Below are 20672 nucleotides of genomic sequence, written 5' to 3'. Positions count from 1 at the left end.
CCTCACAGGCCAACGGGGCACCCCACGCCGACTTTCGACGCAGCGTTGTAGGATGGCCACACCAGTGCGGCAACTTGCTGGACACCACCTCGGTGCCATCCAGATCTCGGCGCGTTGTGCTGCCTTCGGCCTATTCGCCGCAAGTGCGCACGCAACTCAGCTGCATAGCGAGTGAAACACCAAGGGGCGCCCCACTGCAGCCGAGGAACCTCCATCTTGGGGGCGACGCACAGCATCACATTGCTTTCCAATGCAGTCAGATCCTCAAACAGCCCCCACTGACTGACGCGAACTCACAGGCCAACGGGGCGCCCCCCGCCGACTTTCGGCGCAGCATTGTAGGATGGCCACACCAGTGCAGCAACTTGCTGGACACCACCTCGGTGCCATCCGGATCTTGGCGCGTTGTGCTGCCTTCGGCCTATTCGCACATCGGTCCGCTACTGACGCCGCCTCACGTGCCAACGGATTTTCTACGCTTTTTATAGCCCTATGCCGCATAACAGGTCATGTGACTTGTTTATAAAACTTTTCATTGGTTCATTTTACTTTTGGTTTCCTAATGATGGAAGGCTTGATCATATGACCTAAAAATAACACTTTTCATTGGATTAAAACATTTTTTTTTCCCAAACGATGAAAGCCCCACCTTGTTTCTGGATGTTTCAGACTGAAGCTGGCGTCAGCATGAAAGCACCACCATCTCGTGGCTCCGTCATGGTCATTCCGCGAGCAATCATGGCAGCCGCTCCCCACCGGAAGCCTGCAGGAGTCGGGGGCCCCCAAGACTTTTGTAGAATCTTCAAAGCTGAGGGGACGCTTTCGAGAATGGGGTCCAAGACCTAGCAGACAAGCGTCCGAGTTCCAAGGTGTCCCAGGGCCATTTCAGTGGACCACGCCCAAAAAGGAAAGAGCCTGCCGCCATTTTGAGAGTCCTGTGACAGCCGCCTATCGCTGCACCGCAAGAGTGGGCGCAACTCAGCTGAATGGCGGATTTTGGCAGTGTACCAAAAGCGGGCGGAATGGCAACTGAAACGGTAAAGGGGCGCCCCACTACAGCAGACGAGCCTCCACCTGGGGAGGCCCGTTCACGCCGCCTCACCCCCCCCCCCCCCCCCAGGGCGCCCCACGCCGTTATTCGGAGCAGCATTGTAGGATACCAAAACCAGTGCGGCAACTTACTGGACATCACCTGGGTGCCATCCACATCTCAGCGCGTTCTGCTGCCTTGGGACTATTCGCACAACAGACCGCTACTGACGAGGCCTCCCCCGGGACGCCCACGCCGTTTTTCGGAGCTGCATTGTAGGATACCAAAAACCAGTGCGGCACCCAGGTAACATCACCTGGGTGCCGTCCAGAACTCAGCACGTTGTGCTGCCTTGGGACTATTCGCACAAAACACAGCTACTGACCATTGTTGCTTTTTTTTTCAAAAAAATGTTTAAATGTATTTACTGTTTTTGTTGCGTTGTATATATTTATAAGTTATTAAAGTTTTATAATCCTACTACTTTGTTGGAGTGCTATATATTTTTAATGTGACACATAATTGTAAAAACTTTGATGTACAAAGAGGCATCCCTGGAATCTTCCGCTTCAGGCTCGGTCCCCTCCCCAATCACAATACAGGATGGTTTTCACATAGTAGGAACGCGTGTGGTGTGACGGATCTCATCGGGTGGGGGCCTTGATCTACTGTAACTCCTTTGAAGAGGGGTGATTCTTTACAGCTGGGGCCATAAACTACATCTGCAAGGCTAGGTGATAGCCTGGGACAGGCCTGGACAATCGGACACAGAGGAAGAGGAGTGTCAGAGGGTGCGGTAGTGAATAGGGCGAAAGGGAAGTGTCGGGCGGGCACAGGGTGTGATTCTCAAGGAAGAGCAGCGCAGATGGGGGAGGTTTATTGCCCATGCATAAGACAGAGAGCGGGGGTGACCAGTGCCTGGGGGAGATGCTTGCGAGGGTGGGGAGCCATGCTAAGGATCGACAGCGTGCAGAGAGTGGGTCTGGTCAAGGCATCTAAAATGGCTGCCGTGCACGACAAAAGTGTGGCATTTGAAAAAAGGCAAGATGGCGCAGACAATGTTTTTCAACACTTCCTGATTTCCTTCGAATCGAACGTTAACAAACGTTATCTCTCCCACACTACCGGTCCCCCTGGGCTTAAACGCCGAGATGGTAGGGACTGCATCCCGTGGAGATAGGCCGAGACGTCACTCATCAGAAAAAAAAAAAAAAAGTCTATAAACATACAATAAGTTAAAAGTCAATCATTCTTGTTTCCTTGTAGTACGCTCCCCAGTCCGCTTTCCGTTACGCGTACCGGGCGCACCCCACGAAAAAAAACGATTTAAAAAAAAATATATATATTTTTGCCCCGCGGGGCCCTTTTAAAGCCTCCACATCAAACCTAGGGGGTCAGGGAGGATCTACTATGCCCCCTTATGGTCATTTCCCCCTTTGTTTTGGCCTCCTCTTGTCTCTCGATCCTACCGAGAGACAAGATGGCGGCCGCTCCGGACTGTTTAGAATGTTGACAGACACCGGAGAGCCAATCAGCTTCGCTTCTCGAAGTTCCGTTACGCGTCAAGTACGCGAACCGGAGCGCTACCCGGGACGCTGTCACAGATATATATCTTTTTTTTGAACGTTAATTTCTCAAAATCCACTGGAGCACATATATTGAGACCTAGCAAAGGCACATCGGGCTAACAGTCCCTACAATTTTGCCAAGTTTCGTGCAAATCCATTCAGCCGTTCGGGCTAAAAGTGAGGCCAACCGCCCTATGGAATTAACATGGGAAAAACGCGTTTTGGGACCCCCCTTTTTTCTCGCCCCCCCCCTTGACAAACCCCCCCCCCCCAAATTTTCAGGGGCTGCTCAGAAACAAAATGTTCCATTTTCCTGAAAATTTCAGCCAATTCCGTCCACAAACGCCAAAGTTATTAGACATAGAATTTTCAAAAATCCCATAGAGAAAAAATCCTAACTATATATACCTACTGGCGACCGCCAGTAGGTAATATATATATATATTAAATAAAATAATATATATATAATTGGCTAGTTGTGGCCTCGCCTCTTTCTAAGGCTCATCAGGCAGTCAGAGAAACCCTGACAACACTGATGTCCTTGAGATTTGTGTTAAAAGAGGAGAAATCACACTTGACACCTACTCACCAGAAGAAATTCATAGGAGCGGTGTCCGACACTGATCTGGCAATAGTATTTCGTTCTCAAGACAGGAAGAATTCTCTCCTATTGTCCCTCTCCAGTCTGTTTCAACAGTCATCAGCAATGGCCAGGAAATGGTTGAGGGTGCAGGGTTTGATGGCTACTTGCACAGCAGTAGTCTCCTGGTCACGCCTCCATTTGAAACTTTGGTTCATCATGTTCTCTGCCACTGGTCACCAGAAACTATGAACAGCATTCCAGTCTCACCCTAGGTAATCTGGCAATTGCAGTGGTGGCTCTTCCCTCCCAATAGATACCAGTCAGTGTGGTTAGCAGGCAACTTTGGGAAGAAACAGGAGGCACAGGTAAGCGCGCGGATACAGAGTTCCTCCATTCATTGAATTGAACGGAACTGTTGGCCGTAGGGAGAGTCCTTTGTCATTTTTGCTCCTGCATTTTTAGGAAAGGCTGTCTTGATCAGAACAGACAACCAGGTGGCGAAATCATACATCAACAAATAGGTGGGTACAAAGTCTCAAACCTTGGCGCTATTGGCGGCGGAGATCTTGAGTTGGGCTGAGGAAAATTTATACTCTCTGAAGGCATACCAGGGGTAATCAATGTTCAGGCAGAAAGTCCGCAACAAAACATTCCTTCCTCAATTTCCATCTGTCTACAGGCGTTTCAGTGGGGGATAGACAGAAGGGGTCACCCAACGCTGGATCTGTTTGCATCCCTAGAGAATAACCTGCTCCCTTGTTTCTGTACGGAGTCTGTTTGCCTGGGGGTTTGAAGGGTAAACTCACTATCGATACCTTGAGCCCCAGGAAGCATTATATGCCTTCCCTCCATTTCCACTCCTCCAGAATCTGCTTCTGAGTTTTCAGAGGAAATCCTCAACAGTGATCCTGATTGGTCAATTTTTGCCATATTGGATTTAGTTTCCGGTTTTGTTGGAGCTGGCCATTTTTCACTCATTTGCTCTTCCTTACAGTCCGAGTTATCTTCAGTTTCTTATTCTGTCATCCAGGCAGATCCATCAAGTCACCTGATGGTATGGAAATTGAGAGGAAAGGGTTGCAAAATCCAGTCTGTTCTAATGATGTTGCTGCGGATATTCAGGCCTTGAAAAAGGACTCTACTGTTCATGCATATGCCAATCATTGGAAGAATTTTGTGGGTTGGATGCAGTATCAGGCGATCCCTATAAAATATTGGATATCCTCTGTGATGGGTTTTCAAAAGGATTGGCTCCCTGTGCTTTATCTTCTCAATGCGCTGCTATTATATGTTATCGAGAATCACAAGGTAATTTGCAACCTATTCTCCCCTTGGTCCGTAAACATCTTAAGAGCTTCCGGCGTCGCAAGCCGATGGTATCCCCTCAGATTCCTCCTTGTGATCTCCCTGTTATTTTGGAGTGTTTAGTTAAGCCTCTTTTTGAACCATTGGAAGTTGCTGACATCTCTTGGATTTCAGCAAAGGTGGCTTTTCTTGTTGCCATCACATCAGCTAGGAAATTGGGTGAGTTAACTTCCCTTTTGATATCTTTTCCCTATTTAAATGTTTTTCCATATGGGGTGGTTCTTCGCCCTGATCAAAGGTTCAATTTGTTTTCATATGTCTTAGGAGATTGTTTTGCCGGTTTTTGAGATTAGAGATAATGTTCCTTCTCATTTCGATGTCAGTAGGGCCCTTTTGATATATCTTGACAAAACTAAGTATTTTATGGTTTCTCAATCCCTTTTTGTATGATGTGGCTTCACTAAAAAGGGTAAGAAGGTTTCTATTCCTACTCTTAGCAAGCTATTTTCCAAGCATATGAATGATTGGGCAAGTGGTTCCTAGACATGTAATGGCGCCTCAACTAGGTCTGTGACAGCTAAATGGGTGGAGGCTGGGGATGTCTCTGTTCATGAAATTTGTCGGGTCAGAACATGGGCTAGTTACCATACTTTTGTTTCCAATTATAAGCTGGACTTGTTTTCCAACATCTGATAGAAAATTCTAGCTGCAGATTCCTTACCTTTAAACTTCCAGGCGTCAGGCTGGATCCAGTAGATGTTTCTTAGCAGTACCCCTGCGCACCTGTAGGTGGCATCGGTCGACTCCGAGTGACGCCATCGGCATCATCATGACGTCCGTTCTTTTCTTTCCGAGCCAACCAGCGCTAATCAGTTGGAGAGCTACCCCCTGTCATTTTTTACATACTTTTTTATGACTTTTTGTCAACTTCGTTGCTGTGCTTAGGAGTCATGTTGACTAAGAAGACTTTGGGGATCAAGTTGTGGGGTGCCTGTCACTAAACCATGTCAGTTACGGACCCCCATTTGGTTTGCTTTGGTGCCTGGAGTGTGACCACAACTCCAAGTCGTGCTCAAACAGCCAGGCCATAGCGCCAAAGGCTTTGACAGAGCGGTCCCAAAAGCTTCTGGCGAGCCTGCGTCCAGCACTGCGGAGATTGCCTCGTCGGTCTCGATCCCGGTCTTGGTCGAGACGAAGATCCAACAAGTAAGAGGCACCATGAAAAGCACAATAAGTTGCAGCGTGCTTTGACTTCGCACCCGCCCGTCTCGCGACGCGGCCGATAAATCTCAGCGTTAGAGGCCCCGCTCTGCAGAGCAGGTGCCTGGGTCGGGTCCCTGTTTCCCTCCCTTTCTGGGTCCAGGAGCGACACCCACCCAGCTGAAGGAGTTTTATGATGCCATGTGTGCCATAATTGGGTATCCTGACCCTGCGGGCATGCCTTTGGGCCCGCAGGCTCAGAAGAAGCAGGGTTCCCGTGGTGCCCATGCCGGCAGCTGCGGCCCCATAGCCTTCAATTGTACCTGTTTCCGGGTCCAGACCGTGCAGGTCGCACCTCCACAGCAACCTTCTCCGATGTTGCGTCCGGTGTCGAGGTCCGTGGCATCACCAGCGCCCACCGGCTGCGCCTCCCAATCCTCATTCCAGACGACAGGGAGCCAGTTGGGCCTCCTCCGATGCCAAGACTGGCGCCGACGGATCCGGACTGCTCTATGCCGTTCACCCTGCCCTATTCTGAAGGGTGATGCTAGTGGTTTGGACACCTTCCCAGACTCTGACATGCTTTCCCCTTCTACCCTGGCTACGGAGGAGGGAGCATTTTTAGCCATGGTGGTGCATAGGCTGCGGAGGTCATTGACCTGCAGCTTTCTACAGTGGTGGTCAAGACTGTGTTGACAGAGGTCCTGCTGCCTGGGTCTCTAGCTTGGAACCCCTCCTGCCTTTCAACAAGGTCTTAATGGACATCCTTCTGGGAACCCTGGCCAAACCCAGCACAGAGGCTCCTGTGAATAGGACGATTCCCCACTGCCATCGCCCTGCACCGGGCGACTCACTTTTCTTCACCTACCACCCCACCCCTCAGTGCTTGGTGGTACAGGCTTCCAATTCCAGAGGCGCTTTCCCTTCCACACGCCTGGACAGGGAATCCAAGAGACTGGAGAACTTCGGAAAGAACATTTTTTCTTCAGCCAGTCTGGCATTGCGGTTGGTGACACTGCATGCCTTTTGGGCCGTTACTCCCATTTGATATGGGATACTGTTGCTCAGACGCTGTCCAGAGTCTCGGAGGAGGACCAAGCTCTTCTCTGTCAGGCCATATCAGACGTTGTTGAAGGCTGGCTCGCCCCAAGCAGTTGTCTTCCACCTCCAGGCTACGGCAAACCTCCTGCATTCGCTGGGGTTCACTATCAACATGCCAAAGTAACACCTAACTCCCTCTCAAACGCAAACTTTCATTGCAGTGGTTCTGGACATATTGCAATTTTTGGTCTATCCTGCCAAAGGGCGAGTCCAGGATATTTGGGCTATGATGTGGAAATAAAATTGACAATTGTGCCCCATCATTTCCCTGTTTCTGCCTGACAGCCATTTTTTCATTCAGACAAACACCCATTTTGTGTGTGACATCCATTTTGTCTTCAGACCCACAAGCAAGACACCCTGCCACTGGCACCCTCGTTCATTGACCACACATTTCTGTGGTTCTGCCAATTCTGGGAACCAGCAGCAGATAGTTCCTGTTTTAAGAAATAGTTCCTGTTCTTGACTGCAAGCCAGAGAGCAGATGGTCTCTGTTTTTGCACAAGATAGTTCCTCTTTTTGACTCTTGTGGTTCAGCCAATTCCCAGAACCAGCAAGATAGTTCCTGATTTACACAAGATGGTTCCTGTTCTTGACTCTAAGCCAGAGATAAACCCCCGAATGAGGAAGGGCCTTCAACTGAAAGAGAACACATTTCCACACATCGCATGCCCTCTCACGAGACACAAGACACGCCCCTACAGTGACACATCTGTTGGAAATTACTGCTTGTCACTTCCCTTTTTCTTGTCACTTCTCTTTTCTTCTTTTGCCTATTGACTGAAAACTGTATAAATACTCTGATGTGTGAATAAAGCTGCAGACCACTCCTGTACCCGCTTGGTGCTGGAGCTCTCCCCTTAACTCGAGTTACTGGACCTTTTTTTGTACTCAAGCACCACGGACTCCTCTCTTTGCTTTGACTGAAATTATGATTATTAAGTATAGAAATTCTGAGATGAGGTAATATTGAATTAATTTACCACAATGATACTGATGTTTCAGCCGCTAGCCTAAAATTAAGTAAGAATGACTCTGAGGCTGTTGGGCCTCATGGCCTCCTGCATCCTGCTAGAGACCCATGCGCGGTGGCACATACGGGCTCTGCAGTAGGACCTGAAGTTCCAATGGGCGCAGCATCGAGGAAATCTCATCGACCTGGTTCAGATTTCAGAGGACACTGCGAGAGACCTGCAGTGGTGGCTAACAGACCGCAATTGGTTCAAGGGCAGACCCCTCTCCCTTCCTCTCACAGTAGTGATAAATGCGTCGCTTCTGGAATGGGGTGGTCATCTGGGGGAGGTGGAAATCAGAGGACTCTTGTCTCTGGTGGAAGCCAAGCTCCATATCAGTCCGTTGGAGGATGATCTGACGGTCACTGAAAGCCATTTTGCCGTTGATAAAGGGAAGGCTTGTACAGGTGTTCACAGATAACACTACCGCCATGTGGTACTGCAACAAACAGGGCGGGGTGGGGTCCTGGAATGCTTTGTCAAGAGGCCCTGTGTCTCTGGGCTTGGCTGTAACAACAGGGCAACACCTGGCTGGTTCTCTGAATGCCAGGGCGGATGAGCTCAGCCAAAGGTGCCTTGCTGATCACAAATGGCGTCTCCATCTGTTGGTAGCACAAGGTCTCTTTCAGCGGTGGGGAGAGTCTTGGTTAGATCTGTTCAACTTTGAAGAGAAAGCGCAATGGCAGCAGTTTTGCGCATTTCCAAGGCGGCACCTTCTCTGCAACGCTTTTCATCGCCAGTGGAGCTCAGGCCTCCTGTACGCCTTTATGCCCAGAGTGCTCAAGAAGATCAGGAGCAACCGGGCACAAGTTATTCTAATGGCTCCAGACTGGGCACAGAGAGTTTGGTATCTCGAGCTTCTAGACATGTGCCTCGATAATCTGGTCAGGCTGCCCCTTCGGGAGGATCTTCTGACGCAGCAGCAGGGGAGGGTTCTCCACCTGAACCTGTCCACCTCCGCCTCTGCCTTACGTGGAGATTGAGCAGCCATAGTTGACAGCTTTTGTCCTCCCTCCCGAAGTCTGTGATGTCATCTTGGCAGTCAAGCATCCCTCCACAAAAATCGGTAAATGCCTGCCGATGGAACAAATGTTGTAAATATTGAACAGACCAGTCCATTAACCCTTTATCTGCTCAGTTATCTGAAGTCCTTCTGTTTGCACTTTCTGTGGGACAACAGGGCTCTGCTCTGGGCACACCGATGAGCTACCTTTTGTCCCTTTCTCCCATTTGTTTCCTCCTTCACCTTTTATCATGCCGCAGTGGGACCTTAATTTGGTTCTCGCCTTTCTGATGTGTGCACCATTTGAGCCACTGCATAACTGCCCTTTGCGGTCGCTCACCATCAAGACAGCTTTTTTGTTGGCAATAACTTCTGCCAGGATGGTTAGTGAACTGCAGGCACTGTCTTCACAGCCTCCTTACCTGACAATCTTTCCGAACAAAGTAGTACTCCGGACTAGGGCATCCTTTCTGAGTGGTAACACCCTTCCATCTGGGACAGTCTGTCACCCTGGCCACCTTTTGTGCACCCCCACATCCTTCCAAGGAAGAGGAACGCCTCCATTGTCTGGACCCAAAAAAGAGTGTTATCGTTCTACCTCGATCGAACCAAAGAGTTCCGGGTGGATGACCAACTCTTTCTATGATATGTGGGTGCAAAGAAAGGATGTGCTGTCCAGAAGAGGACTATATCCCGATGAGTTATCCTCTGTATAAAAATCTGTTACTCCTTAGCGAAGAAGGATCCACCTTAAGGGCTTAGGGCCCATTCCCCCAGGGCAAAAGCGGCCACCACAGCTCTCCAGCTTGGTGTTCCAGTCTACGATATCTGCCAGGTGGCCACGTGGGCATCTCTACACACGTTTGCCAGACATTTCTGCCTGGATTCTCAGGGTTGCAGAGAACGTCTGTTTGGTTGCTCTGTTTTACAGGATTTTCTGGTCTAAGCCGTTCCGCAGTCCCTCCTCCGGGGATGGTATTGCTTGGGTATCTGTTCAAAGGGAAGGAATCTGTGGCTAGATGTGTCTATCAGATGGACAAGTGATCTAGCCGCAGATCCCGTACCGACCCACCCATCCTCCCCGCACTGTGGAATTGGCTTTAGGGGTCAGGGATCTTCCCCTTCATCATGGCCCTAGCAGTTAATTTTTTAACACACCATGGTCAGTTAATTCATGGCTTCATGCTTCTGCCGTGGAAAGTCGTGAAAAGTACTGACGTCAGCGCACCGTAGGGGCGGTTATATTGACGACACGGAGGTCACGACAATGATGAACACGATGCCAATGATATCACGCAAAGTTGACCGCCACCACCTTACGCGCTGGGGTACTGCTAAGAAAAATCTTCCGGATCCAGCCTGACGCCTGGAAGTTCAAAGGTAAGGAATCTGTGGCTAGATAATGTCTCTACCAGATAAGGCGTTACTGAAGATAAGTAACTTGTCCATTACTGACAGTTTCAGTTTTTCTGTTCTGAAAACAGCTATGCAGTAAAGGATGCTTGGGTGTATTCTCAGTCCGTTTGTTCTAATGAGGAGGACTGCATGGGGGTAATGATTTTTTTTTATTTACTGGTAACCTTTGTTCACCTCAGGAGTCATCATTGTTATAGCAAGTTCCATCCCTTCCTACACAATTATCTGCTTGGTACCTACAGGAAGTGTGAGAGTAGGGAAGGTCCTGTAGTATGATGCTACATGTTTTGGGTAGAAATAAAGAAAGGATTTGGTAGTGTCTGTCAGAGGCAGGGAAGCCTCAGTCCGTTTTTACTATAACGGGGAGGACTCCTAGGGGTAATGAAGATTACCGGTAAGTAAAAAAAAAAAGCCATGACCCTCTAAAGAGAAAGCTTTTATTTTTATTTTTTTACCCTCTTGGAACTTTCACCTACACACCTTTGCTTCCAGTGGATGTTCATGTTCCTGTTCTGGGTTCTTGTATAGCGCGCTATCACTCCGAAGAGTATCTTGGCGCTGAGACTTCCTGAGTCTAGCAGATGAAAAACTAGACCGTTCAAGAAAGAGGAAAGGATCATATTAGGGTTTGACATACTTTGTCTGGTAGTGAGTAAATCCATGTTTTTAGTTGTTTCCTGAAACTAACTTCTGTGTTAGCGGCACGAAGAGATTGAGGGAGTTTATTCCATGCTTTCGTGCCGATCACAGATAGGGATTTGCCACCTTTCGTCGTCAGCCTGAACTTTGGAACGGTAAGCAGATTAGATGATGAAGATCTCAGTTCACGCACAGGATGGTATTGTTTAAAGTATTTTTGTAAGTAGGCTGGGCCTTGATGGTGAAAGGCTTTAAAGGAAATTGTCAAAACTTTGAACAGAATACACTTTTGTATTGGAAGCCAGTGTAATGCGTCTAGCACGGTAGAGGCTGAAGATCTTTTTGCCCAGCCTAGAACAAGTCTAGCTGCGGCATGCTGTACCATCTGTAGTTTATGAAGGGCAGATTTATTTAGCCCAGAATACAGACCGTTGCAGTAGTCTAACCGAGATGTAATAAGTGCCACTGCAACAGTCTGTCTGGCATTCAGAGGGAGGAGTTTGAAAAATTTCCTCAAACCTCTGATAATATTAAAGCAGTTTCCAGCTACTTCTCTGGTTTGTTGGTTAAAAGACAGAGTGTTGTCAAATGTAACCCCTTGATTTCTTGCTGCGTTAATAGTATTGGGTGGGGCTTCTGCTTCCTTGGGCCACCAAGATTGAGGGGAGAAACAATTATTAGTGCCGAAAGGTATTATTTCTGTTTTGGCAGAATTACATTTAAGATGATTCCTAGTCATCCATGCAAATACTGCCGAGAGGCATTCTTTAAGGGTGATTTCGGCATTCGCCACATTTTTATCCAATGTTAAAATTAACTGGGTATCGTCAGCGTAAGCTATTGAGTCAATACCAAACAAGGAGATAAGTTGGATCAGGGGAACCATATAAAGGTTAAATAAAGTGGGGCTCAAGCTTGAACCCTGTGGAACCCCTGTAATCAGCATTCTCTCCTTAGAGCGGAATTGACCTAGCATAATGACCTGCCGCCTCTGTGCCAGAAAACTTCTGAACCACTCGAGCACGGTTCCTGCTATGCCAGCATTTGCTAGGTGATGTAAAAGGATAGCATGGGATACTGTGTCGAATGCTGCAGAGAGATCTAAAAGGATCAGGACCGCCTTCTTGCCCTGATCCAGTGCAGCTCGAATGGTTTCGGTGGTAGAAAGTAATGCTGTTTCAGTCGAATGGTGTGTCCTAAAACCCGCTTGGCATGGGTGGAGGACTTCATTCTCCTCCAAGAAAGTCATCAGTTGTTTATTTACACAGGATTCAGTTAGTTTACATAGAATTGGGAGGAGTGAGAATGTTAGGGGTGGTCGGATTTGACCCCTTTCATGAGTGTTCAATGTAGATTCCTCAGAGCTGCGCAGAATGCAAACCTTAATGTGCCCCTGTGACCCTTTTGTGACCATCCCTATACCTCTTACAGACTGAAGCTACAATATTTTGAGACGCTCCCTAGGTAACAGAAAAGGGAAGCTCACCCGCGAATCCTTGCTTGGCTTACTGTTTGGTTAGTGACCACGCCCCCTCTACTCAGCGTTCTGCTCCGTGAGGTTCCCTTAGCGTTCTGTGATCCTGCTTTACCCTAACGATCCCGTTTGTGCTCTTTTCATGTTCCTGTGGTTTTTGTCCTTGAGTCACGGTATTTCTATTCCTGATTTGGGTCCTATTCATTGTTTGTACCTCCCGCTCTGCTCCGCTATCTTTCTCCATTGCGGCACGCCCTTCCCTTGTGCCTAGCTCTCCCTTCCGCATTGATTCCCCGTCTGCCCTTCTCTCCTCGTGTTTGTCAGTTACTTGCTGGCGATTCCGCTCTGTTTTTCTCAGCGGTCATTTCTGTGATTGAAGGGGTTCTGTTTATGTGTGTTTCTACGCTCCACTCCTTCTTTAGATTACGAGTGGAGCACTGCTGGTCTATCTCGTATTGTTACATGTACGCCCGCTCCGCTCTGTTCTAAGTTTAAGAGTCGGACGTGGTTTGTTTATTGTCCGTGTTCTATGTTGTTTGTCCTCTCTCTGCTCTGTCTTAAGCTTATGAGCCGGTAGTGAGGATTGTCTGTGTTGTATGTCTGTTTCTCACTCCGCGCTGTCTTAAGTTTATGCGCTGGAAGTGGGAATTTCTGTATCACTTTGTCTTTAGCTTTATAAGTGATACCAGTTTGTCATCAGCTGCGCTTGTGACCCCAGTCCTGCTCTGTCTTCAGTTTATGAGCAGGACTGGATTTGTATGCATTCTGCCTTGGAGATATCCTTGCTAGTAATCACCCAGGTTCCCTCCTGTATCTCCTGATTCACGCCTTGACTACTAGCATATAGCCCTGACGCTCACTTGGTGAGGTAAGTGGAATGCTATGTTGAACACTTATGTATCAACCCTGTAAAGTACTGGTGAGGTTAGTATTGTTGTACATTTATTTTCCAGTCTTCTCCTGCCATCAAGACTGCAGCGACGTCACCTTGCTGTGGGAGAGTGGTATACTCCCTGGGATAATTCCCCCCACACTTTTTGGTAGCAGCTGACTTTGAGTGAAGTTATCTTTCTTGCTTGGGTCGCTGTTGTCTGGAAGTGTGTGGGACATTCATCTTTGCTCCTGTGGATGAACAGCCTCCTCTACCGAGGGGGATCCTTGACAGAGATGGGACATAGCTTGGTAAGAGTGGTAGGATCTTTAATAGCTTTCTTTTGTAGGGGTCTCACTGCTGCTACTTTCCAGTTAGAAGGGATCTCACCTGAGGAGAGAGAGGCATTGATGATGGAATTTATTCTGGGATTGATTTCATTTACTATTGCTTGCAGCAGTGTAGGAGGGCATGGATCAAAAGGTGACCCAGATTTCATGGTTAATATTGCCTTGTGCGTGTCTTCCAGACTGATGGGATCAAAGGTGGACCAGCCAGGTTTTTGTGAGCTTAAATTGATCTCCCTGTCAAAATTGTGTTGCTGAAAGATTGGAAAATCTTTCGTGATAGTTTCAATTTTCTGAGAGAAGTAGTCAGCTATCTTATCGCATAGATCCTGAGACGGTGGAATATCTTGCATTAATGCCTTAGGATTTCTAAAGCTGTTCACAATATTAAATATTTATTTTTGTTTATTTCCTGTCGCTTCGATCTGTGCCGTATAATATGCTGCTTTAGCATTTTTTATGGCGGTATGGTATTGTTTCCGCTCTGTCTTATAGATTCTTTGATCCTCTATTTTATAGTAGCGTCGCCACTTTCTCTCTAAGATTTTCACATTTGTTAACATATCTTTGAGCTGGCCTGAGAATCATGGTGCTGAAAGCTTTCCTTTGTTAGGTTTAGGGCCTGCTCCTGTGGTAGTGATTTTATTTTCTATCATATTCATCCAACCCTCGAATTTTTGGTTGTCGGTGTATATGTTTCCTGTAAGGATAGGTTTGTTATCATTAGCCCAGTTTAGCAGGTCAGGGTGTTCAATGATTTTGCCCCAGCAGGGTACCTGTTTATCCTTGATGTTCAAGACTTTCTTCCTTCTCTCAGTTTCATTAGTGCTAAAGTTAAATTCAATGAATTTGTGGTCCGTCTATGTTTGTTGTAATGGGGGTTTTACATTCATCATCTCAATGTTGGTACCAATACAGTCAAGTATATGTCCTGCCGAATGAGTAGGTTCCGAGATGTACATCATCAGACCTAAAACCTGCATGATTTCTTTGAAATCTGCGGCATGTTTATCGTTGGGGTCGTCCATATGGAAGTTTAAATCTCCCAATACAGTAAAGTTCGCAAACCTGAGAGTTTGGCCACTGAGTGCTTCCCCTATAGTTTCTAAAAATTGCTTGGCATATCCTGGAGGCCTGTACAGTAGTACACCCGCAAAGGAAAAAGAGTCTCCTATTGTAATGCAAAAACTTAAACTTTCTGCACCTGAAATATCAGTCAGCTCTGTTGTAGTGCATTTGAACGTATCCCTATGTATAATTGCCAAACCACCACCACGGTGGACTGGCCTGTCCTGCCTCTGAATTGAATAGCCGGTGGGAAGGGCATGGGCTATATCAGGATTCGACCATTCGCGTAGCCATGTCTGTGTGATAAATAAGCAGTCCAAGGCGTGTTCTGTGATAAGGTCATAGATATGGAGTGCATTTTTGCACATAGAACGTGCATTTATTAGCCCCTCTTTTATAGATATGGATTTAGCATTGCATTTAGGTTTACAGAATGGTAGTAATGTTAACTTACACTTCGGACAGCTTATCGGTTCTTGCCAGGAGTCCACACTGATGGTATGCTGGCAATATTTGGAGTGGGTGTTAAGGGATAATAGCTCTTCTCTTGAGCAGACAATTGATGGAGTAGGGTGTTGGGCCCTAAGCTCGTCCTTAGCGCGGACGGACGCAGACGGGCAGGACTTTGGCTTGACTTCGGCGCGATAAAGGCGCGGCCGCTGATCGCGTCTGCTGTGCGGAGGTGTGGCCATCTGGTTTTATACTATCTTTCTCGAGCGCTAGAGCGCTGGTCCTGGGTCTACCCCTAAAATGGCCGCCGGTTTTGTGCTCGATCCTACCTGGATGCATAGTTATAACATTCTATCCTTAAATGCCTCCAATTCATCACCCTCTTCTAGTGATCAGCACCATAGTGTTTTAGAACATTCACCTATTAATCATGCTATTCATGACTGTGAAGGAAATTCAGGCTCCATTTCGTCCAGTGACAAGCATATGTGAATTGCTTATCTGTGTAACCATTTATACTTGTCCTTTATGATTACAGCTGAAATATAGCACTGGTAGAACCTCCCAGTGGGACTAAATAAAGCAGCTACTTTTAAACTAGATGAAAAGTTGCAATTTGGCTGAGTAGATAGGTATAATATAGGTACAACTGACGAGATGTTATATGTTATATGGTGAACTACTTAAACCCCAGTTAATGTAATTATTTTGTGTAATAAATTCTATTTTGACATGTTAGCAGAGAGACACATACAGCTGTTGGATACATTATCTTTGATTAGCCACAGTTTTAACAATTCTTATTTTGGGTATCATGTTTCGTGATTAATATTGTATCATATAATGTGTTGCAAAGAGTAATTAAAACAGCTCAGAGGAGTATTATAGTCCCCTTCTATGAATGCCTGCGTAAAAATCACAGCAGTGAATTTGTATTTGTTTCTAAAATATCTTTTATATTTTTGAAGGATGATCCAAGATTGAAAATACCTGCTCATATGAGGATAAAACCATCTTTAGATTCTGCAGATCTAGGACCTTTACCTGTAAGTATCTAAATATATATCCTTAATGCTTGCCACCAAAACATCACTAAAATTAGGAGCATGTTTAGTGAAATATGTAATACTTTGATTGAAAATGTAGATGTATGTTATTGCTTAATAGGTACGTTCGATACCAATGGAGTTAGTTTAACATTATATGGCTTCACAAAAACAAAAAACAATTGCATATGTTTTTCTGCATTATTTTTGGCTACTGGTTGCAATTTACAAAACCAAACTATGGACATTGGAATGGGCAGCGAGCGCAGATGTTATCCTTGCTGTTTCAACCATGCCGTTCATAAACAACAAAGCCACAGATGCACTTCTCTTACTCTGTTGTATATTTTCTCCATGAAGCGTATGGTCGTACTAAAATCGTCCTCACCAGTGCAAAATGAAAAAGCACTTTGCATCTGCCAGGGCCTTTTAAAATATATGTATTAAAAATAGGTAGCGTGACTTGGTGGTGGATAAAAAGAGAATGCTGAGGACAGGAACAAATAAGTGAGAGTAAGGTAGCACATGTATGCCCTTGGAGTTCTGAATGCTAAAGAAAACACGTACTAGCAAAACTAATAGGTCTGGCTTTAACGTGCCAATACATGCTAAGAGAGGTATGTACTACTCTACAACCCTTTTGCATTTCATTGGTACATGGACCGTGTGTCTCAGTAGTAATCATACTGAAATTAAATGAAATTAAATTAAATGAAAAGGGTATTTGTAAAGCGGATGGCTTCCATGAGGCCTCCCAGCGCTAGAAAAATCATTAGTTGCAGTTTACGAAGTATAAACATTTTCGATAAAACCTGTCAAGTTTTCTCTTACCTTGCTCTTCATAACTTTGTCTCTACTTCAAGAACACGACACGAGCATGGATAATGTGATACTCCCTAAATACAAGATACTCTAAAAGAATTCAGGAAGATGGCCGATCGAGAGGTTTTATATCTTAACAAGAATGCCAAAGCTACAGTCCAGGGGGAATGCAGAAGATGAGGTACTATATCTAGGCAGCAGGTAAAACATAAGCATGGGTATTGATGGCCTACAATTATGAGATACAGGTTTTGTTTATCTCTACAGGCAATGGCTCATTTGCAACATCACCACCAGATAGTTTACATATCTTCATGCGATATTACGATGACTATACTCCTCCCTTTCTAGTTTATCTTCATCTGAAAGACCTAAACTGTGCTCCTTTAGCCTGGATCGAAGGAGAGATGGCAGAACTCTTTAACTACTACTACTCTTCAGCAACTACTACTACTGGTTGCTCTTTAACATCCTCAATCGTGAGGACGCCCTCACGATTCAGGATGTCAGAAGTGCAATCAGTTGCCTGACAAGTAGGATAGTGCTGAATGGTCAAAAACGTATTGTATATAGGTCCCATTGCCTTTGTGAAGGTTTAAATATCTCTACTTGAATGTTGTGAACATTGTCTGAGGCATTCGCAGTGGTACCCATTGCCAAGCTTCATGTATGCCTTCGCTGTGAAACCTTTGACTTGATTACTCCAAGAGTTTAACTCCCAGAATGTTGTTTATATGAGACGGAGTCCTCTCTTGATATCCCTGTAAGCTGATATTTTTATCAATACTTTTTCAGTAGTTTTCATGGATTCACATGCTTGAATCATTCCCTGTCGTCGAGGTGGGAGTCCCACGGTACTATAATCAAGCAGTATGTAAAACTATCAGAGGCTATAATGGGTCTAGGCCATGAACTTAACAGCCTATCTAAATCCTTTTCACCGCAACTGCAACTCACATCTTCTGTGACGGGAGTCTTTCTAAGCTCTGCTCCGTTGCCTTCTGCAAATTACTTCTGCAACTCCAGATTCACTTCTTCTACTATGTCTGACAAGAAAGGCCTTTTCCATCCCTGCAAGACCTGGGAAGAAAAGAGCTCATGTGGATGACCCACATAAGGACTGCAACTATTGCTTCCATCTCCAGCATGCGGTAAAACAGTGTAAGATCTGTCACACATTTTCCTCTAAAACCGTAAGGGATAGATCAGGAAGGCTGCTGTTGTGGCTTCAGAAAACAAAGTCGCTCAAGACCTCTCCAGAGGGACAGCTACACCTTGCAGGACGATGCGTCTAAAGAGGTCAGAAAACATCGTCAAATCTACCACCAGGCTAAGAACCCTCCTAAGGAGAAGCATACCAGAATCTTCTCCGAATCAGCCTGGTCTTTGCCATGAAATCCTTCTAAGGAGAAAAGCCCGTCATGCTTCCTCTTCTGGTCCCCGGGTGGTTCTGTTGACGGTAGTTTCATTGACGACGACGATCGCTGCATCGTTTACGAGAGTACAAATTAAGGTAACCAAGTCTTTCTTGCACACTGAGATAACTTCACCAAGTCACGCCTTTGCCCCGAAGCCACCTATTGGACTTGCAGGAATCTGAGAATAAATGTCGATTTGGGACGACGCATAGTCTTCCAGAGCTGCACGTTAAAAGTCAGGAGGAGGATGATTACCATGACGATGAGGAGCATTAATACCAACATATTTGCCCTCAATGACCTGGGCAATTTGTGCGTTTTTTTTAACATACTTTATTGAGGACCTTGACATCACATCCAATGCAAAGATTAATACAGAAGGTCTTTTGTTCTTGGGATAGGTACTACAGATACATTGCATGAATCTACTATACAGTGTTCGTACAGTATGACAGAATATGAAGTTCAAATACTGCCAAATGATAGCAATAAGTTTCGAGAACATTGCAGTCACTTACATATCAATAGCATAAAGCATATGATTTCCAATTAACTAAGATAACAAACCCAAATACGTACCCTCCCTCCCAACCCGTATTCCTGGTCTGTCTGTTAATGCCAATAGTAGCTGAAAGGGGACTAGCGGGGTATTTCTAGGGGGTCTACATTACCCATGAATTGCAATATGTGGGTCAAAGTTTGGGAGCCTCGAGTCAGTTGATCGCAGAGCGGTGTCACAATTTATGGTGTTGGGGTACACTGTGGGGGTAGTAAATCGAGTAATTCGAATTTGTGTAGCATGATATCCCATTCCATTGAGATGGGTTGTTTTCGTAGTCCCTTCTCTTCTTCCCTCCGAAGGGCGATGCCCTCCGCTTTCCCCCACTGTATCATGTCGTCTTGCCTGCTGGATAACGTCGGGCACCTGGGGATTTCCACCTTATAGTTAGGGCTCTTATTACCAATATGAGGGCCAAATCTAAAAATCTCAGTTGTACCTTCTGTGTACTCGTACGTCTACGAAGGCCCATGAGGCAGTCCAGGGCGTTGTCTGAGACAGGTTTGTGTGTGACCTCGCCTAGGGACTGACAAACTCCTCTCCAGTAGTCCTGGAGGCGGGGCAGGACCACAGCATATGAAAGAAGTCTGCCTCATCCCCTTTACAACGGGGGCAGCAATGTTGTGCTTCAGGGAACATATGGTGGTTCCTCTGTGGGGTGAGATATGACCTATGTAGGACCATTGTCTGTATGAATTTTAGTTTGGCATTAGGGGACACTCTTTTAGGATGTGTAAGCACGCACTTCCAGGCTTTATCTGCGATTTATGTAGCAGAATCCTCAGACCATTTTGTTCTAAGGGATGTAAGTGTAGTTGCGGCGTGTGCTTGTATACCCGTATACAGCCATCTGACTAGGTGTCCCCTATATAATATAAGAGATGGACCAAGTTATGCTGCGGAGGTTCACTACGCTGTGGGGCCCATGTGTTCCTAATGTAATGGGAGACTGCAGCTTGTAGCAGGCATAAACGTGTTGGTGCACATGTAGCCTGTATAAAGGATTTGTGATCAAGCAGATTACCATCTCCGAAGAATGCCCCGAAGTCCTCCACTCCCGTCTCCACCCAGTCGCGGATTCTGGCCCTAGTAAGCCTGCCCTACGGTGTGGGAATACCCAGTAAGGGAATGTTCATGGAGTATGGGGTAGCTGTGGAAGTATACGACAATGCCTTCTTCCAGCACTGTAGTGCCGTCCTCAGTAGGGGAGGGCTATCCACAAGGATTTTAGCTTGAGGCAGAAGCAGGGAGTGCAGTGCGCCTCAGTCTAGGTCCCCAGGTGCATAGCCAATTTCCTGAAGATATCTCCCTGCAGTCCAGTAAGATAAGCATTGGGGCTGACTAGTGTAGTAGTAGGCTCTGAAGTCGGGAACTCCCAGGCCTCCACCACGAGGTTCCAACTGGAGTTTCTGTAGGCTCACTCTTCTACGGCCTGTCCCCCAGATGAGGTCCACCAACATACCATTCAGGGTATTGAAAATAGACTGCGGGACCCCGGCAGGTAAGGTCACAAAATAATACAAAAGGCGAGGGAACATCACCATCTTCGAGATGGCGATACGCCCCATCACCGATTTAGGGAGAGAGGTCCAAAAAGCCACACTGGCTTGAAGGGCTGTTATGGCCTTCACTAGGTTGCCATCTGCCGAAGGTCTAATGCCAAGCATTCCGCAGACTGGTAAGCGTGCGGCCTCCTAACATAATGTAGCCGTCTCGTGTTAAGGGATGTGCTATGGTTCGGCAGGAATCCGCTTTGATC

At 46.5% G+C, this 20672-nt stretch overlaps 1 protein-coding gene across 4 annotated transcripts in view; it reads left to right on the top strand.

Annotated features, from left to right (window-relative positions):
• NEDD4 (NEDD4 E3 ubiquitin protein ligase) overlaps positions 1-20672 on the top strand; it is a 2078892-nt gene that overhangs the window by 1281503 nt on the left and 776717 nt on the right. For all 4 annotated transcript variants that reach the window (XM_078684873.1, XM_078684874.1, XM_078684872.1 and 1 more), the window contains one exon: positions 16037-16114. In XM_078684873.1, the coding sequence (XP_078540999.1) occupies positions 16037-16114 (78 nt within the window). The remainder of the gene's footprint in view (positions 1-16036; positions 16115-20672) is intronic.

This window comes from Lissotriton helveticus, chromosome 3_2 (genome assembly GCF_964261635.1).
Source record: "Lissotriton helveticus chromosome 3_2, aLisHel1.1, whole genome shotgun sequence".
NCBI lineage: Eukaryota > Metazoa > Chordata > Amphibia > Caudata > Salamandridae > Lissotriton > Lissotriton helveticus.
Note: the sequence above shows the minus strand (reverse complement) of the source record. Positions and strands in the feature narration are given on the sequence as shown.